Raw genomic sequence first — 25,355 nt, 5'->3', positions numbered from 1 at the left:
GACATTGCAGCTATCTGATATTAGTTGAAAGTTCTAATGTCTGGTTTGATTTATGTTCAGCTTTTGCTTGCACATAAAACAAAAATATTCATAAATAAATGTTTTTTTGTAATGTGAGGACTTATTTTATTAAATGAAAGAATAGCTTTGGTTTGCTGCCATCTTTTGCATATTTCTCATTTTGCTGTGTAGACTAAAGGTTCGTTAACATGTCTGGTAGCTGCTTGCTGATAGACTGATGAGCTCCTGAGCTTTTTGCCAAATGTTCTAAGCATCTGCTTGTCTTTCCCTTCCTGGAGGCAACTGCTGGGAACATGAATCATCTATGTATTTATTCAACATAACAGTAACATTATTCTGGCATCTGAGCCACATTCAGGCGAGCCCTCACAGCCTCCATGCTGTTTTTGGAAACTCATCTGGCTTTTATGCCTGTACTGACTCCGAAATCGGACAGGACATACTGCTTACTGAGTCTGGTCCCTGGGGACACACTGACACATTAATAGAAAGATGAAGAGCTGGTTTTACTGGGAGCCCTTTCTGCTGCCCACATGAGGGGTACTGCTACCTACAAACATCGATCGGACAGGAGAACATATTTATGCATGTGACAGTAGTTTTATCAATGTTTCTATTTGGCTTGCAGACATTTTTATTTTATTAATTTATATTTATTGTGATGCTTGACATAATTCAGTAAATCTTGGGTTTGTCCGATTTTTACAGGCTCTTGGTGTATCTGAACTACTCACAGCAATTCTGCTCTTCCAGGTGTCCAGAGAGTCTCCGTCCAGACACTGTAAGGCCGTGCCTGCTTCCCTGCAAAAGAGACTGTACTGTTACCCCATACAGCGACTGGAGCCTCTGTCCCCCAGCATGTCAAACAGGTAACTATAGCGCACATTAAAGTTCTTTACAAGATGCAGCATGAACCCATTGAGGAAAGTCATGACAAGGAGTTTGATCAGGTGTAATGAAGTATACTCTAATAAACAACTCATGCTGTAGTTGATGTAAATTAGTACTAGATCAGCAAATAGGCATCATAACAAAACAAATATTTGTTATTATGTCTCTTTATCAGCACATTCTTTTGATATAACATTTCTTCTTGTACTGAATCTTGTCTTTTGTTGAAATCTTAACATGTGTTTCACAGTAGCATAATGCTACACATTCCTAACTCTCCATGCACTTAACCCACAGACAGTTGAAAAGAGCTGTGCTGCCCTTTAATCCATCAGACCTCTATAAACAGCTGTGCATCATGAATGCCCAGACCTCTGCTGGTTTATTAACTGTGATGTGATACAGTAAACATGTAGATAAGAGAAAGGCTTTTATTTCCTACACCCATGGATACTTTTGCCTGTCGGCAAAATGATGCAGTCAGTCCAGAAGGGTCTGTAGAACTGTGGAGTCGTGGTGTCCCAGGGCAGGTATGACAGATAAATAACCAAATGTGAGAAGTGTGTGTGAAATAGTCAGTCAGTTAAAAGTGTAAATTCATTTCCACTGTGAAATCAAGTTTTTTATATATATATAAAAAAAGCAAACATGAACTCAAAGAAGCTAGTGAAGAATGTAGACGGCAGACAATCTGCTTTACTCATGTTTATGTAATATTTTATGCTAATGGCATGCTTTTGCATTTTTCACCCTTATTAAAGACTTAAGCTAAAATGCTAGAACGTATATTGTTTACATAAAGTGTCCTTCTGTGGTTCTCTTCAGGTGAAAAGACTAAGAGGAAGCAGTACAGGAAGCGGATGATCATTCAGTTACCAGCTAATGGAGGACAGGACTGTCCTGAGATTCTGAGTCAGGAAAGAGAGTGTGAAGCACCATCTGTCTGTCATGGCTACAGGTACATTCTCAGACTTACCAACATTACATATTTCACCTTTTTCTGATTATCTAATGGCCTCCAACTTAGCCTTTGAGATCTCCTGCAACGCTGCTCTATCACACCTGAGTCAAATGAATCTCTTGTTTCCAGGCCTTAGATGGTTTGCTGAAACTGTAACTCAATCATTTGATTCAGGTGTGTTGCAGTAGCTTTGGAGCTAAAACTTGCAGGACTCTAGATCTCAAGGACTACAACTGAGAAATGATTTATCTAGATACTTAACCACCTAATTTGGTATTGTGGTAGTGCCCAGATTAACTCACTCACCAACAGTAGATATTATCTTCCAATCAGAGGTTTTGCAGAACAACTTTACTTTGCTATAACCCAATAGGGATTAACTCTGTATTACAATACTGTATATTTTTCACTGTAAATGTCATTTTAAAATGTAGGAAACATTTTGATAGTTGAAATCATATCATAGTAAATTTAAAGATGAAGACACTTGATTTTCACTTTACTGGGAGGCCACAAGACAAAGCTACAATCACAAGAAAATCTCTTTGCATTTATTCTCTCACCACAGTTTTTTGTGAAACTGTTACCAATGTTAGTAACATACAAGTATTAAATGATATGCTTGAGCTCAGACAGTGCAGATTAAATCAGAAACAGAGCAGCTATATGGGTTCAGTGTTCCAGTCCAACCTCACCCAAATCTTAAGTATGAAATATTATAGAATCATTAAAAGGAATCCTGCCAGGACTTTTATTGTTTTTTTCTCTTTTCTTTTTTTAGTTTAGTTTAGTTATTTTTTTTTTTTTGCATTTCTAATATGTGCTAAAAGTTTGTGTGTTATTTTATTTTAGCTTGCTCATCTTTTGGCAAGTTTGTCCAGTTTACATTGCAAAAGAAAGAATCAGTATACTAATTTCTGATGCTAAGTTAAATAATGATGTATATATATATATAATATATATATATATATATATATATATATATATATATATATATATATATATATATATATATATATATATATATATTATTCTACCATTATCTCTTTTCTACTAATGGCCTTTGGCAGATGGAAAACCCACAAGTGGCGTAGATGTCAGCTTGTTCCATGGTCTGTCCGACAGGACGCTCCAGGAGCTCAGGAGACCTGCGGTCCAGGCATTCAGTTTCGAGGTAAGTGCGGCCACCCCCCACCCGCCATTCTTTTTCTGCAGTGGTTTGATAATGGCTGATTTCTAACACCTGTCAGAAATACCTGATGAGAGGGATGAGTTTCTTGTTTGAATCAGGCACAATGACAGGCTGTCAATCAAAGATTGTCTTGTGCTTCAGTAAGAGTCAGGTTTGGATGGGAATAATTATAATATTTGCTTAAGGCAATTATCAATAAAACTAACTAACATGGTAACTATTTGTTACCATGGAGCAAATAGTCAAAGAGTTCAGTCTCCTGCCTGATAAGGCTGAGGTTTTAAAATAACAGATGATGGTGTAAATCCAGCACCGGTGTTATCTGAAACCAAAGCTGCAATGAACATAGTCAACATCTCTCAAAGATACAAGAATTTATTTACAAAACAAATTTAACTTTACAGTTAAAACATTTTGTTCAACCAACTCAACTACTAACACACAACTAACCCTAATGGGAAAATAGTTATTAATACTTTTGCTTTAGTGTTTAATCAGTCTTAACTGTGAACCATATTGTGATTTTATACACAATCCGTTTATTACAAAAACAAACTTGAATAAAAGTCATATATTTTAACGCTTAACTTGAAATACTTAGGTCAAGATATTTAGATGAGATCAGAATAAAACTGATTTCACTGTTTATTAGTTTAAGTTAAATAGATTTAAATAGATTTTTTGCATATTTATCTTACAAAAAGACTGAAACATGAAAATGTAAAATGTTTGATAATACTAAAATGGTTTTATGGTGCTGATCTATCTTTCCATTTTACCTTTCATTACACTCATAATTATTTTTGTAAATACACACATTCAATAATCCAGTCAATATCCTTATTTTGTTCCCACAGCTGTTTCTTGCCGAAAGCTGGATGGTGGGCAGGCAGACGTTGAGGTTTGTCTCCAGCTTGCCAGTCCCATGCCTCCTCTCACGCAGCTGTGCCATCTTCCATGTCAAGATGACTGTCAGCTCAGTAGCTGGTCCAGGTTTTCTACCTGCACAACTGATTGTGTGGGCGTCAGAACCCGCAAGAGGATACTAGTAGGTCAGTATCAGACACTTGTGTCATACATATGAAACCTAACAGTTATATTTAAATGAGACATATCATATTTTTGGTTAATGTTCTGACAATTAATGAAATGTTTCCTGATCTAGGCCAGTTGGAATTGTCAGTGATTTTTAATTGCTAAAAACCAGATTAATTAGAGAGGCTCGTATAGATGCTTCTAAAAATATTTCTTGTAATTTAAATATTTATCCATTATCCAAGTTTGAGAAAACCTAAATAGTGATGACATGGATGGGACGTAAACATTGACAGAGCGAACTGGACTGAGCTGCACCAACAGCAAGATCTGGATGTTGATGGCAGTTGCTTCATTGACTTTGTCATCATGTCACACATTTCCTAATCCAGTCTAGACTATGATCATTAAAATTCTACCCACTGATTACTGAGGGTGCAGGCTATGTTTGTGTGTGCATGCGTGTGGGTGAGTGTTTGTGTCTTATTTTGATGTCCATCAATCAACCAGAGTCAAAAACTACACCTATTGATTTAGTTCAGAAAACTCAAGAAGTATTAAATGAAGTGTTTTTCTTTTCTTTCTTCTTCTTTTTTTTACATTTGGCCCCCACTTCTTATCAATCTGTGATGGTAATGTTCCAACCACCATTAAACTGAAAGTAGTAGAAGAAGAACCAATCACAGCCTCCAGGAGAAAGCGTCTCTCCCAGTGATGGGGTCACCCTGACCTTCTCACCCGGATGGAAATGGGCAAAATCTTTTTTGGTTTCACTGGTTCTGTCAGGAGAAACTGGCCAACATTAAAACACACTGTTGTGAGAAGCTTGTGAAAGTACACCAAAAATGTTTCACCCTATTACAGTGTAAAGACAACTCACTCCTCAAAAACTTTAGAAATGTATGTACAATTATTTTTTTTCATTAAAGAGAAATAATTGTGGTTTTGACTTAAAACAGAAAAGGTTTAGTCTGATGTAATATCAAATAGTGGGGAAAAAAAGTGTTTGAATAATATATTTTTTATTCAGGGTATGTCAACATCTGGTTTCAGTTGAGTTTTTTAATTATTATTATTAATATTGTTGTTATTATTATTTTCAGGAAAAAGTAAAAAGCGCGATCAGTGCAAAAACAACCAGATGTATCCTCTGAGTGAGACGCAGTACTGTCCATGTAATAAATACAACGCTCAGCCTGTGGGCAACTGGTCAGACTGTGTTCTCCCTGAGGGCAGTCGCCTGGAGAGCCAGCCTGCTGTGAGAGTGCAGGGAGACATGAAGGAGTGTGGCCAAGGATACCGCTACCAAGCCATGGTGTGCTACGACCAGGACAACCGCATAGTGGAAACGTCTCGCTGCAACAGTCATGGTGCGTTTTTTATGGATACACTTCTACAAGAAAAACAGTGTGCTTCAGATATTAAACAGGAAGCACATTTGGTGTATGTCAAATGAATTCTCTGTAGAAAACTCCATAATATGTTTTCTGCACATGTTAGGCAGCCTCTGTCTGTCTGCCGAGGACAGAGGCTGCCTAACACGTCATGTGACTGATTGCAGGGTATATCGAGGAGGCTTGTATCATCCCCTGTCCATCTGATTGCAAATTAAGTGAATGGTCCAACTGGTCACGCTGCAGCAAGTCATGTGGCAGTGGGGTCAAAGTTCGCTCTAAGTGGCTCAGAGAAAAGCCGTACAATGGTGGAAGACCTTGTCCCAAACTGGACCATGTGAACCAGGTGAACTGTGGGGTTTTATTGATACTTAATTTATTTGTAAGGGAATAGTTTATAAGGAGATTTTAGCCAGTGAACAACAGTGAAATATGTAATTTAAAAATTTAAAAGCACAATTACTTGAGCTATAAAATATACAATCAAATGACAGGAAAAAGCAACGAACAAAATCCTAGAATATCCATAAATGAAACCATTACATATTGTCATATTTCATTAAAATGTCAAATTGGAACAATGAGCTCATTTACACTTTTTGTCTTTTTTCCTGTGCCAAATGGATTTCATCTAAAGGCTCAAGTGAGTACATTTTCAACTATTTGATTTGCTTTGACTTTTTGGAAATAAATTCTGACATTATTTCTAAGTTAATTTTACGTTTAGCTGATGAAGTGATCATTTCTGCAGTATGTCTTGGTTCACTTGTTTCTACTCTGAATTTGTTAAAGTTTCATCCTGGTAACTGTGGTTTGTGTGTGTGTGCGCGCGCGTTTGTGTGTGTGTGTGTGCGTGTGTGTGTGTGTGTGTGTGTGTGCGTGTGTGTGCGTGTGTGTGTGTGTGTGTGTGTGTGTGCGTGTGTGCGTGTGCGTGTGCGTGTGCGTGCGTGCGCGTGCGCGTGCGTGTGTGTGCGTGTGCGTGCGTGCGTGCGTGCGTGCGTGTGTGTGTGTGTGTGTGTGTGTGTGTGTGTGTGTGTGTGTGTGTCAGGTGTATGAGGTGGTGCCCTGCGTCAGTGACTGTGGACAGTATGTCTGGGTGACAGAACCTTGGAGTGTATGGAAGGTCAGCAGTGTGGACCTGAAGAGTAACTGTGGTGAAGGTGTGCAGACCCGAAAGATCAGGTGAGATGATCCAAGTTGTATCACACACAAAAAATATTGTTTTTAAGAATTTGTTTTTGCTTTATAAATTGGTTTGTCACTAAAATTAGTGACAAACCAATCTGACATCTGTTATGATAAATTTAGCATTAATGTGTTTGTTGACATTAATGCTAAGTTAATGTGACTGTCAATTTTTTTGACAGTCATGCAGATTTATAGATGAAAACAGTAAATCTCTGATGCTTGGATTTTGTAGAAACTCGTTGTGTGCTGTTTTGATCTTCCTGTGAAAAGGTGTATGCTCAACACAATAGATGGCCCATCAGAGCAGGTGGAAGACTACCTCTGTGACCCAGAAGAGATGCCTCTGGGAGCCCGGAACAGCCGCCTGCCCTGCCCTGAGGACTGTGTGCTGTCAGACTGGGGAGCGTGGAGCTCATGTCCTCTGGTAGGAATGGCTTCAGAGTTATTCTCACAGCTTCTTTATGGAAGCATGGTCAGTTAGAGAGAGTAATCATTGATCAAGCTGTTTGTTTGTTTGTTTATTTGTTTTTACATTGTCTGTAATTAGAGAGGTATGTTCATTTTCTTTTGCAACTAAAAGCAGAACCTTGTAAAAAGGAGGATCTTTTTCATAATGTGTCTCTATAGTGTTTCAGTTTGTTCCTGATTTTGATGACTTGTTGTGGAGCAGTGTCAGGAAGATTTACTGTGGACTGTACCTTTATTATTTATAAGGTACATAATATTAGTATAACATGACATTAAGATGACATTTTATAAAAATAACTTAGTCTTATGAGTTAAACTAAAGCTGACAGAGCTGTGAATGGTCCATGGTTCGTCTAATCCATTGACATTCTACTGGCCAGCATTTGCACTGCTAATGAAGAATATATTAGAAGAATATATAAGAATATATCAATGTGAATGAAAAATATTTTTCACTGGGAAGTGTACAACTAGTTATCTGGTTGTTTCCTGATACATATATCATCATAACTGGGAGGATATATGTGTGTGGCAGTTTTCACTGTGTGGCAGTAGGGAGGCTGCCTCAGAGGTTCATAACGAGTTTACTGTAAATATTACATCTTCTGTCTAGAGGGTGGAATCTCATTGGGGAGAAACAGTGACACATTTTAGTGCCAGTAACGTGTCTAAGTCTCAAACACTTTTTTCAAAGAATTGTGTCATTTAAATGCTTCTTGCATAATGCTGTTACTGTCAGTAGAAAGGAGAGGCTGGGGTTATTTTGTGTAATTTCTCTGATTACAAACCAAAATACGCTTATTGCACAAAAGTTTATTTTGAGGTGATATTATCTTGAAGGAGACAGAATTATTTATTCATCCTCTCTATGTAAAGCATATACAATCCATTTTTAAAACAGCAGACAGTGAGAAAGTCAGACTGTGGCGCTTCAACCTGCACATTTCTGTTTGGTCAGCAAGTTGTTTGTGTTCCTGCTTATTACCAAATGACCACAAAAAATAAAGCAACAACTGGGAATTCTTTGTTCGGTGGGGTTCAGTGAAAGGTTGCCTTCATGACAGAAAATGGGAAGTTCTGTGCAGATGTGCATTCTGTATTTCTCATCCAGGATTCTTTCTTCTGCCTGCAGCCTTGCAGTGAGAACAGCACACGGGTCAGGGTGGCTTTCCCACTCCGGAAGCCGGGAAAGGAGAAGAAATGTCCTCCGACTAAAGAAGCTGAATCGTGTAAAATCAACAGCAACTGCTTTCACTACTCATACAACATCACAGGTGAGATGGATGCAGAGCCCGGTCAGCTCTGATCAGGATTACACTAATATTTTACTAATCCCATGTGTCCTCTCAGACTGGAGCACCTGTCAGCTCAGTGACAGAGCAGTTTGTGGATATGGCCTCAAAACCCGCATGCTTGACTGTGTGCGTAGTGATGGAAAATCTGTAGACCTCAGTTTCTGTAAAGAGGTGAGATATGTGCCACCAAACTTTGTCGTCAGACCATTTGTTTTTATCACTTTTAAGAGATGATGAAAACCAATGATGTTTTATTGCAGCTGGGTCTAGATCGGAAGTGGCAGATGAATGCTTCCTGTGTGGTGGAATGTCCTGTCAACTGCCAGCTGTCTGAATGGTCACCATGGTCGGAGTGTACACATACCTGTGGCTTGGCAGGTATGATTGTCTGAGCCTGACTATGAAATGTGCATTTTAAACCCAGGTGACCATGTGGAAGTACTTTCTGTGTGATAAAACAGCTAAGAAACAAAGACTGCACACTGGTCTACTATGGAGGAATCTTTCTACCATGACCCAGAGCACACATTTTCAGTCTGAAAATAGAATTTCATGTCTTTTGTTCTCAGAACTTTTAATACTTTTGCTTACGTTTTTATTTTGAAAGAAGGACTTCATATATTTCTTCTCAAAACTTGTAATGCTTGTACTCAAAACCTGTCCTAGCACTCAGACGTAGTCTCTGACTCTCTGCTGGCTCATTCAGCTTGAATGTCAGAGTATTTTGAGACTTTTAATATGTACATATAAACCAATTTTTCAGGGTGGTTTTATTCAACAGCTGACACATTTGGACAGTAAGACTCGGGTGTTCAAGTTTAAATGCATTGTAAATTTTCTATAATCTAAACATGTTTATATACTTCCATACATTCATAATACTATTTGCTTAAACATCTTTTAAAATGGTGCTTTAAAGCAACACTTTTTGTGTGACTCATAAGTTTTCAGCGTAACTCTGGCTTGAAAGTTTTCCACTTTTTCATGAAATGGTGGAACTCGATCAAATTGGCTGGTGTATCGGCAGAAACATAACTGTTGACCTTAATATATGTATTTTAAATTAACATGTAGACAAATATATAGAGCACAGCCCTAGCACGACACTTTCCCTGTCACCAAGGTTGACGGAAGAAAAAATGGACCCTATTGGTTCTTGCAATTCTAAGCTAACCTGTCAGACAGGATTGCACTGTGCCCTCCTTATTTCTGAGCAGATCAAGACCCAATCCTTTTTCAGAGAAAATTATCAAACACATCCATCCATCCATTTTCCATCCACCCTTGCCCCTGGTGGGGTCTGAAGGGGTGCTGGTGACCATCTCCAGTGAACGTTTATGGGCAAGAGGCGGGGTCACCCTGGACAGGTCAAACACTTGACCTTGCCTAATCACTTTCCCAAAAGAGAGTAATTATTGGATTAGAAAATTGTTCACCAAATTCTTGTTCTAAATTTTTTTCCATCATGTTAAGATCATCACCCTGGTCAGGAAAAAATAGCTAAATGATAATGTGGTTAATGCCAGTGATGAATGAATGGAAACTTCTTTAAGGTGCACAGCTGGTTACTTTAATAACAAAAGTGTTGTAGAGTCCGTGTGGTTAGGTGTTGACAAAACGATGTCATTCTGAAGACACTTGTTCTAACACATTACACATTTTTGGTGGTTCTAATTCTTCACATAATATAATCCACTACACACATCAGGTACCTAATAGGCCAGATAACACTCTGTGGCTAACCCCTCTTAAAATAAGTGTGGAAAACAGAAATGCTTTATGATGTGAGAAATGATAGTGTTACTGGAAAGGGATAAAAATGTCCTTGAATGTAATTCCATCAGATCAGGTCATTGATTGGTGGTCCATTACAAGAATGAGTGGGGGCTTAGAGAGCACTCTGTTTTGCACGGTTCCTTCACAGCACTAGCAGCTAGAAGCTGTACCAGGAAATAATAAACCAATATAAGCTTTAATTGGCAACTGTAATCTATCCCAAGGCGAGAGTGTGTTTTTCTCTTGGACTGAGTGCCAGCATGCTGGAGAAAGCGAGTACTCCCCCACTTTCCTGCTCCTATTTATTTTTATCTCTACTCTGGCTGGGAGGATGTTCCTCCCTAGAGGAGCCATGTCTGTACCAGAGCCATAATCACTTAGACATTTGATTTATTTATAGTTAATGAACAGAGAGCAGCTTTATTCTGTCATCATGTATAAAAACCTAAGAAAATAAATGTTATATTCTTTTGGGTGAAGTCGTTTCTGTGCTTGATAGCATCAGCTAAAACTGGCACTGGCCAGTGTGTGTGTATGCTTGCACACACACACGTGCACACGCAAATCTGTCTAACACCAACAAGTTATCTGAAGCTGAATAAGGATGGCTGAATGGATCCCTCGCTATCTTTTTCTGATGTCACATGGAACCATACACTTAAACTTCAACTTTTTCTGTAGAATCTACTACAACAGAAACAACTCTTCCCAAAGTGTCTTAGATTTACATTTTTTCAGAAAATTGTCTTTGCGATCATAAACAGACAGATTCACTGTTGTACTGATGTGTTTTCCTCTCTTCTAGGTACGCTGCTGAGGACACGAACTGTAATTCAGGCTCCTCAAGGTGATGGCAGGCCGTGCCCGTCGCAGATGAAACAATGGAAGCCTTGTCTAGTAAAGCCATGCTACAGTTGGCGATACAGCGCCTGGTCAGACTGCAAGTCAGATGTAAGGGACTCCTCATCTTTTTGTCTCTCTGCTTCAAGTTAGATAAACATTTGAGTTAGAGAATTGGTGCTGCAGGTTGTACTTGAAACACCCAAATGTAGATGATTTTAACTCTAGGATCTAAAACACAACAAGATCATTCAAAAAGACAAGCAAAACTGTCCCAACTATTAGCCATGCAGCTTATTCAGGCTGTATTATATCAAATACACACAAACTCTGAAGTATTAGATTTGGATTCTATATAAAAGACTAACACAAATTATATTGCAGAATTATGAAGAGCAATGAACATTAAATGTGGTTTTAAACATTTTTGCCAAGTTCAACTTTGTCATTGTGGGGACGATTAAACAAATATAAAGTGTTAACACACTTAAATTAATATATTAACTAACATATTAAGTTCAGTTTAACATATTAAACTTGACTTAATATGTTAATACATAAGACAAAAAATTAACCTTTGACCTCATATGAGATCACTTAATTGTCATGTTTTAATGATTGATCATGAACATTAATTTGGTTTCACTTCCAGACACTTTTTGTGTGCAATGGTTCCGGCCACCTAACTTTAATCCTTTAGTTAAAAACAAAAACCTTCCAATTTTCAAATGTGTTGAAGACTAACAACTAATTGTCTAGATGAAAAGAGCAACTGAAGCTCCACAATGCTACACTTTGTAAGAGGTTTCTCTGTTGTGTGTCTGATCAGGGGGCGAGGTGTGGGGAAGGCATGCGCTTCAGGAACGTGTCCTGCTTTGTGTCCGATGGTTCCGGTCAGCTGGACAGTAGCGTGGTTGATGATGAGCTATGCGGAGATGTGGAATTTTCAGTGAATGGAGACAGACAAATTATTCTGCAGGAGCTTTGTACTGTCCCCTGCCCAGGTACACTAACCACACTTCCAACATGCTGATTCTAACAACTCTGTGTTCGCTGACATTAAAGCAATACTTTGAAGTCCAACTCAATTTAAAAACAGAAACTTGTTAGCTATAGTGTCCATAATAAAGAAAAATAAATTCATGTTTTCCAATATCAAAACTTACATAAAGGTATTTAGTACTTAACCTCAAGTTGCCTTCTAAGCTTGCTTGTGTGTGTATAAATGTGTGTGTGAATGTGTCAATAGTATCATTTTGAGCAGTCAAAATGTCTGAAAAGGTGCTAAATAAGTTTGTTCCCCCCAAAAATTGAATGAAAGTCAATTGACTTTGATAATAAATATACAAACAATAGAACATGAGAAACAAAACACAAATATTGGTTTCATGAAGGAAACGTAGCTCTTCCATACGTATTCAAAGTTCATATTTTTTCCAAAATAGTTTGATTTTTTCCAAATCCAAGATAGAAAATACTCTTATAAATCTGAAGTGACCAACTCTACACTGAAAACTGATTCTTTAAGAAACGGTTTGATTTTTCTCAAACCTTTTCATTAATGAAAAAAGCAAAAGCATTAAAATGCATTTCTGCTATCAGTATCACCATACTAATAATAATAAAACACTATAAAAACAGTTTAAACATAGACTACAATATTCTACTTTGATTGCCAATCTCCAGTTTATACACTGTGACATTACATTCCATAATGTAGATAACTACAATGCTTTCCTCTACATATTCATAACTTTAATGTGATTTTGTTACACTTTTATTCTGCACTGACGTGACGGAAGGAACGTAATTCTGAAGGTATATAAATCATGATGCTGTTTTTTATAGCAGTTCAAAATCTGCAATTACAAAACAGAGGATAAGAAACAGGAAAAGGACAGTACCACTCTAAGGTTGGTCAATTAAAAAAACAAACATGAGACTCTAACAATGCAACATATTTGATGTGCAGATGAGTTTGACACTTGGTGAGCAGAATTGGAATCCTAAGTTCAGGTACTTACTAACTTTTGTTCCTATAAACGGTAACAAATGCAGAGCAAGTAGCAGAAAATATCTGCTGGAAACAGTTTAGCCATATTTAACAACAACTGCAGTTTCTATGTTTGTCATTAATTTTAAGGACATAAACCCCCATTTCTGTATTCATTGATGTATATTACAGTTTAACTGGTTTTTTAAAAACTGGAAATGTAAACATTTTATTTGTTTGTTTGCCTTGTTATAGGAGAATGCTACCTGACAGAATGGACTGTCTGGAGTCCATGTCAGTTAAGCTGTGTGAGTGGGGATGACCTTGGTTTTGGCTCAATCCAAGTTCGATCCAGAGCTGTAATTGCTCAGGATGCTGAAAACCTGCTTGAGTGTCCTGAACAAGAACTGGAGGCTCGGCCATGTGCAGGTCAGATTAACAGAGCTTCGGTGAAGGCAGAGCAGAAAGAAAAACATGCTTTAAACAGCTGATGATGAAATGTTAGTGTGGTTTACATGCCTGAATTGTTACATACAAGTATTGACTTCAAATGAAATATGTTTTATAAACTTGACATTTCCATTTAAATACTATAGACTTTATGTAATGCTGTAATTTTCTGAGGCATTTAGTTTAAATTCTCTTTCTGTCAGCCATAATATTGCCACAACAAGAAATAAAGACTTGACATTTTTCACTCTATGTATGATGAATCTATACTTGTTTCACTTTCTGAAATAAGTGATAAAATGTTGTATTCACATATTTTGAGATGCACTTCTGTGAGGACAGTTTTGATAGTGAAGTTTATATGTGTGAGGAGGCTGACAAGAAAATATTAAACATATAATACAAAGAAAATGCAGATGAAACCATTCAATCAGATCATGTGTCATCAGGTGGACAGTGTTTTGAATACAAGTGGAGGACTGGAACATGGAGAGGTTCATCCCGTCATGTCTGGTGTCAGCGCTCTGATGGGATGAATGTCACAGGTAATATGCTCTGGTCATTTCAGACTGCTGATTGGTCCCAAATAAACACTCAGTGATTATCCAATAAAGCTGTCATGATGAGCTATCAAGTGAAGAAATAAGAGTAGGAGGAAGCTGTAGTACCAGCAGTCACGTACTTATTCACTGAAGGCTGCTTGAGCATTGTGATGGTTTTCAAGGTCGTCAATCTTTATTGTGCATTTGTTAGTCTTTCAGGTATATTTTTAAATCAATGCACTGTCGTGGTTGACAACTCAAAAGACTATTTTGAAACTTTTTACTTCAAAAAGGCTACAAAAACCTGCCATAGTACAGACAATATAAAGTTTCTTCATTTCTGGAACTTCCAGTGAAATTAACTAGAACTCCAACATTTTTTATTATTTTTCCTGAAAACCTTTCCAGAGCTTTCATCCGTTCAGCATACCACATGCACCAAGGCTCCTTCTGCTGAAACGTCAAGACTAAAACTTGATTGATTTAGATTTTATTGGTTTTTAGTCCAACAGTTTGCTGTTGAAACCAAGACTGAATCAACCTAAGTGTTCAATAACCCAACAGAGATTAAGTATGCTGTCTAAAATATTCATGCGCACAGATATGATAACACATAAAGACCACTAATGAACCACAAAACATGGCAGTTTGACCTCTTACATTCTGCTTTGCAGGTGGATGTCTGGCAGCAGCCAAGCCAAAGGCGGATCGATCTTGTGAACCTCCTTGTACTAAACCATGGTCTTTGTGCACAGAGGTGGGTGTTGGAAAGAGCAATGAAGATTATTTATATTTAATTGTCAAATACCTGAAAGAGCTGCTTTCAAATAAATGAAAAAGAAAAACAAAAGTCCAGTGATGAGACAAAATGTTCCATCATGGGTGGAACTAATTGACTGGTTGCAACATAGGAGAATATAATAACAGTGAATTAGCTGACAGCAGTATATTTATGCAAGAGAGTTGATTCCTGAATATGGAGCAGTTGGTTGGTGAGAAACTGTGTTCAGCTGTGAAGGAAGGTGAGTCAATTAAGTTTAACTAATCAGAGACAACCTAACAGGAAAAAAGATCCAGATTCAAGCCAAAACATATGAGAATGCATAAGCAACAAGGAAGCAAGTAAATAGAAAGACAAGGACTCAGATATGCTGTAAACCATAAATGATTATTAGTTCAATAATCATTAGTTCAGCCTGATTATTGACTATATGCACACTCCTCTGTGATGCTTTAAACATAGTTTTAGCTTTAAAGATGGTAATAGTTCAAAAACCCTAAAATAACAAATGAACAGATACATCCATGGATATATTCCAGTTTCTAAAAGCGTTAATGTGAGAAGGGATGAGCGGACAGAGCAGAGGACGAGACATTTTACTGCCATAGACAGTGAGGAACCGCTTCCAGATTTCATGTATGTTCAGAAGCAGCAGAATGAAACTCTCAGAAACTTCCTGCTGAAAAGGAATGTCACAACTTTAGCTGATTTCAAAACAACTTAATATTATTCTAGGGGTTCATGCTCTGTTTGGAGCCCATGAAGTGTTTCCATTCAGTGGAGTCTCAGGCTGCAGACCCGTCACCTCATGGTGTTGTGTCTGTGGTTAATCCTTGTGGCAGTCCTGCCCTCTGTTATCCCCTCTGTGTTTGGCGCTATACTTATGTGAGCTGAAGGTATCACAGAGTGCCAGTGGGAGTGGTCAGGTCCTGACCCATTCCTGTCCCGCTCCGGTCTCGTTTCCAGCCCCCACCTCCTGACCCCCTCCTGGTCCCTTCCTGCTCTTAAGCTGTTACTTCACTGAGGCTTGAGCAGTGAGATTTTGAGGTTTGTGATAATGTAAACAGTAATGCTCATTATGTTGGTGCAGAAATTGCATTAATGCTGTTTCTTTAAGAAATAATGACACATTCTGAGATGTACTGCTTAACTTAAATTCTAAATGAGAGTCAGGATCAGTGAACAGTCTCTGTTTCCTCTCTGTCAGCTCTGCAGTGAAACAAGCTGCTGTTTGCACAACAAGGATTTCTGAGGGTGAGATTTCCTTTAGAGATTAGCAGGTGCTTGGAACTCCCTGCAGTGCAATTTGCAAAGTCGAGGAAAAGAGGAAGGCTGATTTGTAGACTGTAAATGCTGGCAAACATACAGCAATGGTTTTAGGATTATTAATATATCTTGGAGGGCTTTTTGTGTTTACGGCTGATTGTTTCAGCTCCCTTGTGACTGTAAATGCTTGATAAAACATTGTTTTGTTGTAAAACCTTCGCTATTTTAGGCCGGTGTGTGTGGCTGTGAAGAGGGCTACACTGAAGTGATGACATCTGACGGTGTGTTGGATCAGTGTACTGTCATCCCAGTGCTGGAGATCCCGACTGCAAGTGACAACAAAGCTGACGTGAAGACCATCCGAGCCTACAGCCCCATCCAGCCTGCAGCCAGCGCGCCAGGCAGAGCAGGGAGAACCTGGTTCCTGCAGCCCTTTGGTCCAGGTAACACACTCTGGATGCTGGTTCTCTACCTGAAACAACCTCAGGTACACTTCCATGCAAAGATCTAAGCAGGTTTCTGTTACCTGGGTTGAAGTAAAGAAACTTGTCTGCATCAGGAGATCAGCAGGTCGGTGTACGACATGCAGCAAACAGACTAACGACTTGAAAGAGACAAAAGGGAGAATATATCTTCAGGCATTCATTTTAGTTGTGTATGTGATGTATGTATGTGATGTGTTGTCATTGGTACATTTGTTTATTTATCTGGGTTTTTCCTGATGAAATAGTTTCCTATCTCCATTACAATGCTTTGAAATATTTTTGACTGAATTCTAATCACAAGATTCATAAGCAATGGAAGATTTTACTCTGAGCTTGATTTATTTGTTGGTTTGGATTTTTGTGTGTTTACCCACTCACTGCATCTTTTTAAACTTTGATTAGTTCTAGAATGTGTAATATCATGTTGTTTATGAATTACAAAATGTAACATTTTATTAGACTTTCCTTTATTGCACAATTTTGATCTTCACTTTAATTTTCAAGGTTCTACTTGTGGGTATGGAGGAGATTTTAGTTATACGTGTGTGTGTGTGTGTGTGTGTGTGTGTGTGTGTGTGTGTGTGCGTGTGTGTGTGCGTGCGTGTGTGCGTGCGTGCGTGCGTGCGTGTGTGCGTGTGTGTGTGTGTGTGTGTGTGTGTGTGTGTGTGTGTGTGTGTGTGTGTGTGTGTGTGGGTGTACACGTGCGTGTGTGTATGTGTGAAAAGAAGATGGAATTATTTACTTGAAGGTAGCTTTGACGATTTATATGTAAAATCTCTGGAATGATACTTTTTAAAAAGGTTTTATTGGCTCTTGTCTCCTTGTGAGGATTTTCCACAAACCAGCCAGAGAGTATTGAGTAAAATTCAAAAGAAATATTAATTTATTACAAAAAATCCAAAAATAATTTCAAAATGATAAATCGGGCCCAAAACTGAGGTCATCATAACAAACTACAACTCAGGTAGCAACACAAATAACTCAAACAAAAAACTGACCTAACTAACAAGACATGAAGAAAACTTAAATAGTGGCTGATCAAACCACTACTAAACACAAAAGGGATAATTAAACACACACAAAAAACAAATACAGAGAAACATTACTAAATCTTTAAATTAAATAAATATTAGAACTGAACTAACTTTCAAAAGAAACAAACATTAAAGAAATAATGAAACTAAACTAAAAAACCAAATTTCCCCCTCCCCTGGTGAGCAGATGGAATGGCCCACTGGGAAGTTGACCACCAGTGGGCATCAGCTGGAAATCATCTGTAGCTGCAGGGGAAACTGGTAAACTCAAACAAAAGAAATTTAGTGCATTTAACAAAAATTATAAAGAACTGACAAAGTTAACTAAATGGGTGCACTACACATAGTTAACTAAATTGGTCAAATTAATGAAAACAAATTTAAAAATAAAAATCTAAACTAATTCAAACAAATATATAAAGTAATATTAAATAAACTTTATATTTCTTTAATATAAAGAAAACAATTACCCTTATTCTGTGACAGCAGGGACAGCTGTCACAGTCCTTTATTTGATCGTGAATTGACAGGAAAATGGTGTGTGTGTGTGTGCATGTGTGTGTGTGTGGGTGTGTGTGTGTGTGTGTGTTTAAATATACATACAAGTAAGTAGGCAAATAGTTAAAAGAAATAGAGGAAAACACAGAATTATGAATTCTCAACAATACCAAACATTTCCAAATGACTTTTGACATACATTTGGCATCTTTTGATTTTATGCATAAAAGCTCCATATATTTTAGATGAAAGATGGAATACAGCTTCTGTTTTTTTTCTATTTTTGGAACATGATAATAAATGCTGTTTTGGTTGATTAAACTTTTTTGTCATACACACAGAAGGAAAGAATATCATGCAGACCACAGCTCTGTAAATTAACACAACTATTGTGTGTGTGTGACTCTGTGCAGATGGGACCCTGAAGACTTGGGTGTACGGAGTTGCAGCAGGAGTGTTTGTTTTACTCATCTTCATCATTTCTATGACATACTTAGCCTGGTAACGTACCAATCTCTTAATAATTATTCTCAATTATTGTTCCACATTTATCATTTTTCATAACCTGTGTTGCCATTTATCAGCACTGAGTGATGTGATGGAGCTGACCATAAAGAAAAGTGTTTCAATGAACACATTGGAGGACATCTGTGGTTTTGATAATGTATATAGGATTTTTATAACTTGTTTATCCCAATATATATTTCAAATTGAATTCTTCAGCAACTAATGTGACAACTATTAACACAAATCCCTGCTGCACTTAAATCTGGCATCTAAAAAGTGCCACTTAGTGTCCCACCTCCATACAAACACAATTATTATTCAAACTGTCATGATGACCAACAAATCTTCCCTCAGGAGGCAGCATGTTCCCATATGAAGTGGTCATAAATACAGCTGCTGTTCTGAGGCAATTAGTTCTGAAAAGATGTAGTAGAAAAGTAACAACATGAGTTTGTCTCATACTAAAGTCAACAGAACTTTAAAGCCATGTTGTTAGGAAAAGGCTGTAGAGATGGTACATCTTTTAGTTGATTATCTGCTTCAGGCCACATTTTTCCTCCACTGCTGGTCTTTGTGTCAAACTGTCAAATTTGCTCTTTTTGATAGATTCAGCAAAAATATGTGAACATACAATGAAAATGAGCCTATTGATTATTCAGTCCTTTGAGGCTCAATGATTGATAGGTCAATGTTAAGTGGCTAACAAAGAAAAATGATTCCACTGAATATTGTCAGGATTTTAAACAGAAGAAAATATCAGAGACCTTCAGAAATCCTGGCAAGTTATAAATTAAAATCACTTAATTATATTTGAAGAAAATCTGTCTGATTGGCAACAAATTACAGCTCAACTTCTGTCTATGAAGCACATTAAAACCACTGAAAACCTACAGCATGAAAGTACTGACAAATTCATATCTGTTGATTTATGTGAATAAAAGTTAAACAAGTATTCAGAGCACTTGTCTTGGCAGTCAAAGTTGACTTCTCAATGTTAAGATTTGTTGTTTTTGTTTTATCCATCCATGGGTTGATGGATAAAATAGAGCAATAAAACAATGACTACAATAATGTTCAAATTCAATTTTAAAAATTGTGCAAGTCTAATTTTAAATTGTAAAATTAGAATTTATAAAATGGAAAATATGTTGGGAACGGTGTTTAACCACTATTTTAGTTTACCATGGTGTTTCACCACAGACTCCAACTTCAGAAATCATCAAGTTGAAATCATTACTCTGGCAAACTAAATGAACACCTCATGAAAGTAAAGCTCCATCACATCCCTGCTCAGTCTCATTTGTTAATTTTATTCATTTATTTTTTGAGTTTCTCATCATTTGTCCCTTTTGTTCCTCATTTTGTCTTCCTGTGTCATCGCTCTCACACTGTGCTCAGTTATTGTGGTCGGTGCCTTTGCTGCAAGTCGAGGTCTGATTGTCCCTCAGACAGGACTTACTGGACGGAACCGAGCACCTGCACAGTGCCTTACACCTGCCCTGCCTGCCAGAAACTAGAACAAGACGAGTTCAATCGGCAGAGCCAGCTCCATCAGTGTGCTGCACCGCTCCAGCAGCCGCCACCTTCACAGCTGGACCACTCTCTGCCGCCACCTCACTTTGAAACTCTTATCACTTAGTCAGGGACTCGCTCACTCCCTGTTGCATCACAGCACAACCAAACAGCAGGTGCCTTAACACAGAACAGCTTTTGCCTCCCAGTGGATCCTGTCCTGTGGTGAGGTGAGCTGGACATCACATGCTGCAAATGACCGCAGGGTCGTATTGCAGAGAGCTCTCTCCACATCACCACCACAGAATGAATGACAGAAGATTTATTCTCTAGAAACAGCTTTGCTCCAATGAAAAACAATGGAAAAACAAAAACAAACTTTTTAGTGACAGCTTTACATGAAAATAAAGTCTTTAGCAGAGAAACCCAGAGAAAGCAGGAGTTTATGAGCTCGGAATATTAATTAAAATGTATTTCTGTAATAACATAAAAGAAAGTATTTTCAGTATTAAAGTACCTGAAAGGGAAAGGAGTGTATAGTACGTAATTTATCTAAAAGCACAAAGCTTCACAGGTTGTAGTTATTACTACTGTGGCACCATCTAGTGGTCATCCCTTTGCATGTCATTCTCATACAAAGTCATTTTGTTTATGTCAGCCTTAAAGCCATCTGCAATGCTTCTGGCTTGAGATCAGAGTGTCTAAGAAACAATTGTTGTTGTTTGTCCAATGTGCAGCAAAAAGCCAAAGAAGCCACAGCGACGGCAGATGAACAACAGACTGAAGCCTCTGACTCTGGCCTATGATGGAGACGCCGACATGTAGAAATCGTCCTCCTTACAGACGTACTGTACAAACTTCTGTCCTCGCTCGTGATGCAGGGTTGCTGGTAATACCTGTTCATGTCAGGGTCACTACTGGGAATTGGTCAACAAATATGCAGACTAAGTTTCTGACAGAAAAAGAAACCTCTCAAGACACTACAACTCTGTGTTTATTAGCAGCTTTGATATTTCCATTTTAACACTTTAAATGTACATTTTTTCAAAAGAGCCTTCATGACTTCACTACCCTAATCTGCCTTTGCTTCTTTGACATCTACTACCACCAATTGCATTCAACCATATCACATGGAGAAGAGGAAAGCAGAAGAGATTTGCTATGAAAGCATAAATATTCAGTCGTTAGTTGTTCATTTCTTAACAGCTTAGTTGCATGGTCTTTGGTCCACCTTTGCGCTTGGTCCTTCAAAGAATATTTTGTCTTTTCTTAGTCACTGCTTGATGGATGGAACTGAAAAGTAAAAATTTCACCGAGAAAAAGGAAAGCGAGCCCAAAGGATCCTGGAGCTGCCATCATTCTGCCCGCCTCTCCCTTCTTATTTCCAGGCGTGATTTTGCACTATATTAGTGCAGCATGATATGTACTTATGTCTCGCTTTGCCATATGAAAACTGCCTCTCTCAATACAAGATAATGAACAACTCTTGTGCTAGAAATGTACAAAAATACCTTTTTGCTAACAAAACTTAATAATGTTTGATATTTTTTTTGTAATACCTCTTGTATGTTGTACAACAGAATTTTGTAAATAGATTTTTCAGTGATTTCACTTTGGCTATTTATTACACAATGTACTGCTCTATATCCAAATCTCTGTTGGAGCCTTTATTTGAGCTGGTAACTGTGACTTTAGGATTTTTGACCATTTTAGGAAATTTAAGTTACATCAATAAAATGCCCTTACCCAGCTGAAACTACTCGACTAAAAATATCTCACTAATCCATACATTTCTGATCAAAATCTTAAGAAAGGGCAACACTGTTTGCATTTTGTGCTGGTGGTTTGTGACCAGGTTGTCAGCTGGTTTCTAAATGCAGAAAAAAAAATCAAACAAAATGGGAGCAAGAGCGAAAACAAGCAAAAGAACCTTTTATTGAATACATAGTAAGTTGCTCCACTCATATCGTGCTTTTTAGACATTCTTCAATCCCCGAAGGTTTTCTGTGGGAGTCCACTGAGGATAATGTGCAGGATGATCCAGGATGATCCTAACGAAGCTCTGAAGACGACAAGCTGCTTTGTCGGGTAGCAGATGGATGAAACCCCAACCCTTCTGGTCATACTGACCGTTTAAATGACTTCTACTCTAGAGCTATCTTCACCTAGCTGTATGAACAACTATTCATTTACATTGGAAGCTATCAGGGCAATCTAATAACTTTTATTCTCATCAGAAAACGTCAAGATATCCTGGCTTTCAATGGGCTGGCAAAACTAAACGGCCAAGTTTGTAGTGTGGGTTTTGAAGACATTTATTTTGTTCTTTGAGGCCATCTCTCCGAAGTCGTCTTTATAATAACTGAACTGTAGTCAGAATTAGTGAGGACATTAATTTGAGAAGGATTAGCTTGTTTCTTCACAGACAACAGAACATCCAGCTTATTGCAGGTGAAACCTCTTCAGGTTTACCTTTAGACTTTTTGGTGCCATAGAATTTTAGAGGTTTGTAATGAATCTCTTACTACAACCAGCTTTGGCAGTCATGGCATTTTGTGAGACAAACTTGCTCCTGCCACATCCAAAGGCAGAACGTCTTCCTACTTTTTGTTCTTAATTTTTGTCACTAACGTATAAGAGTACATTAGTGACAGGAACACTGAAAAGTAAGAATACTTTTGTCAGTTATGAAAATGATATGAAATACCCAGATTTGGACTGTTTGAGGCAGGACTGAAAAGGATCTTAAACATTCGACCATCAGACAATTAGGTCTGTTTGAGCTTAAATTGACCTGTTTTGCCCACAATGTTTGATGATAACGTTGTGAGCAAATTCTATTATTTTCCCACGATAAGAAGTCTCTTGCATCTGTGTTTTCATGTTTCATGCATATTGCTGATCTTGCAGAGGCCATGTGAATACTTCCAAATGTGAATACTTCAAAATTCTTAATGTTTTAACCAGAAATGGATTAAATGGTTTCAATTCTCACAAGTTGCTTTTCTTTTCTTCATTTTGTTTTTAGAAACATAGTTGTTTATTTTTGATTACTTTTTCTGCTATTTAAAGGAGACCCATTATGCAAAATGTACTTTTTGATTCCTGCTTCTGGAATCACAAAATGCTACTGACGCCGACTGTAGCACTTTATTTGCATAAAAGTGACAGCAATAAGAAAGCTCATTCTGAAAGGAGTTCAAAGTACCCAGAACTAAACAGGCAAAATATCATTATCTTAAAAGGATTTTGTGCAAAAAATGTAAAGAACATTGTCTGTTTCACCCATAGATCAATGTTTCTCAATTCCGGTCCCAAGGAGCCACTGGCCTGTGTGTTTTAGATGCATCTTTGTTCCAGAACACCGGAGTCAAATGATAGCATGACCTCCTCTGCATGCCATCCAGAGCTGCAGAAGCCTGTTTATCACCTGTTACTTCAAACAGGTATGTGGGAGAAGGGAAACTTCTACATCATGCAGGGCTGGGTCCCTGAGGACCAGGACTGAGAAACACTACCCATACCAATCCTATGTTGTATAAAGGGAAGCATATTAGGTCCTCTCAACCACCAGTTTGCCATGTTTGTACTTTGTATAAATACTCATTTATACTTTGATCTGCATTTATAACCTGTTTTTCAAAGACACAAAATTTTGTATGAAAAGACAGACTTTACAGTTTGTAATAGTAAATTGATAAATGACAGAAGCTCAATTGCAGGTTTTTAAAATATTGAGACATTCGATGTTCTTCTGGTATAATCCATTTTGTATCAAAGCCTACAGAAAGCCTTTGTGGGAGGGTTTTCTGTTAATCCCTAAGATCCTTCAGTAGACAGTAATGAAATACAAATGACATGTTGATCATGTTTTTTTCTCTTCCAAATGACAGTGCCCTTAATTTTAAATGATAGTTCTAAAATACAGCTCTTTGCATTCTGAATGGTCATCCCTAAAATATAACAAGTCACTTGGAGGTGGTAGGGAGGATTTTATTGTTTTGTGGAATGTGTACATGGAATGTTTAATTTATTTTTTTCTGAACTTATTATTTGTAAATAATGGTTTTATTCTTAATTTTATTTATTATTTATGTAACACAATGTTTCTTTTTGTACTGCACAACATGTTTCACATGAAGAAAGAAAGAGAAAACAGGAGTGAATGTGGTTGTAACAGTGAAAAATCTACCTTGTAAAAAAGTTGCTTCTAAACTTCTCTTTCCTACTGTTGCTTTATATGTATTTGATTACCTACTGATAATAAACAATCAAAAATATGTTCTGTTATTTTTTAGATGGATTCAGCCAAACATAATTATAAAGTGACATTTACTAGATTTCCCAAGCTCACCAATCCACCCATGACCAACCTCTTCATATTCATATTTGGTACAGCATTTAATCTGCAAGGAAATATGCAAAGCAATGAAGCAATGCCAAAATCAGTCCATTTACAATACAGTTCATATCAATAATCAAAGTCCAGCCCAGATTAGTTGTATTGCACAATTCAGTAGCAAGGCATTTCAATGTACTTTACTCAATACAGTAATCAATTATAAAACAGCAATAAAAATAGAATTTTTTCAAATGCTTTTATCAAGCAAATATACATCAAATATATTGATTGATGCGCCACTGATTAGGAATCAAAAGCAACTCTAAACAGGTGGAGTTGCTTTAATGCAACTCAGCTAAAACTGCTAAAACGCTTTCCAGTTTTCCATGAGTTTGTTCCAGATTGTAGCAGCATAGAAAATGAGTGCTGCTTCTGTGTGTTGAATTCTGGATCTGAGGAGCAGAGCAGACTAGAACCAGAAGACCTGAGTGGTCTAGGAGGTGATAGTGGAAGGTAAGCAGAAGGACTCTGGGGTTTTAGTGAGAAGTGAGCAGCAGCATTCTGGATCAGCTGTCTGATTTTCTAAGGCAGTTCTATGAAAATGATGTTGTAGCGATCAATAGGACTGAAGTAAACGCATGGATGAGTTTCTTTAGATATTGGTCTAAAGAAAGACTTTCTAAAGAATCATTTCCAGGAATCTTTTACTCTTAGAAATGTTCTTTAGGCGTGACCTGAACCAGTCTGGTGCTGTAGCAGAGAGTCTGACCCAACTCTCCAGTCACTTTAGCTTAATGGTCAACAGCTGACACGCCTCTTTCCTTGTTTTCAGCTTAATTTCAATGACTGGTTACGTCTCCAAACACCAGCCTGGCTGCACCTGA

The 25,355-nt window shown here is 37.7% G+C and overlaps 1 protein-coding gene across 1 annotated transcript in view; it reads left to right on the top strand.

Annotated features, from left to right (window-relative positions):
- thsd7aa (thrombospondin, type I, domain containing 7Aa) overlaps positions 1 to 24,409 on the top strand; it is a 76,239-nt gene extending 51,830 nt beyond the window's left edge. Inside the window, exons 9-28 of the mRNA XM_055021951.1 lie at positions 775 to 890; positions 1,738 to 1,870; positions 2,944 to 3,047; positions 3,923 to 4,117; positions 5,204 to 5,470; positions 5,662 to 5,840; positions 6,132 to 6,137; positions 6,543 to 6,676; positions 6,953 to 7,106; positions 8,283 to 8,424; positions 8,501 to 8,616; positions 8,706 to 8,823; positions 11,027 to 11,172; positions 11,891 to 12,065; positions 13,310 to 13,483; positions 13,954 to 14,049; positions 14,721 to 14,803; positions 16,323 to 16,536; positions 18,524 to 18,611; positions 20,867 to 24,409. Of these exons, the coding sequence (XP_054877926.1) occupies positions 775 to 890; positions 1,738 to 1,870; positions 2,944 to 3,047; positions 3,923 to 4,117; positions 5,204 to 5,470; positions 5,662 to 5,840; positions 6,132 to 6,137; positions 6,543 to 6,676; positions 6,953 to 7,106; positions 8,283 to 8,424; positions 8,501 to 8,616; positions 8,706 to 8,823; positions 11,027 to 11,172; positions 11,891 to 12,065; positions 13,310 to 13,483; positions 13,954 to 14,049; positions 14,721 to 14,803; positions 16,323 to 16,536; positions 18,524 to 18,611; positions 20,867 to 20,954 (2,728 nt within the window). The 3' untranslated portion in view covers positions 20,955 to 24,409. The remainder of the gene's footprint in view (positions 1 to 774; positions 891 to 1,737; positions 1,871 to 2,943; positions 3,048 to 3,922; positions 4,118 to 5,203; positions 5,471 to 5,661; positions 5,841 to 6,131; positions 6,138 to 6,542; positions 6,677 to 6,952; positions 7,107 to 8,282; positions 8,425 to 8,500; positions 8,617 to 8,705; positions 8,824 to 11,026; positions 11,173 to 11,890; positions 12,066 to 13,309; positions 13,484 to 13,953; positions 14,050 to 14,720; positions 14,804 to 16,322; positions 16,537 to 18,523; positions 18,612 to 20,866) is intronic.
- The last annotated feature ends 946 nt before the right edge of the window (positions 24,410 to 25,355 follow it).

This window comes from Poeciliopsis prolifica, unplaced genomic scaffold (genome assembly GCF_027474105.1).
Source record: "Poeciliopsis prolifica strain line A6 unplaced genomic scaffold, Auburn_PproV2 SCAFFOLD080, whole genome shotgun sequence".
NCBI lineage: Eukaryota > Metazoa > Chordata > Actinopteri > Cyprinodontiformes > Poeciliidae > Poeciliopsis > Poeciliopsis prolifica.
This window is presented reverse-complemented; position numbering and strand designations above follow the sequence as displayed.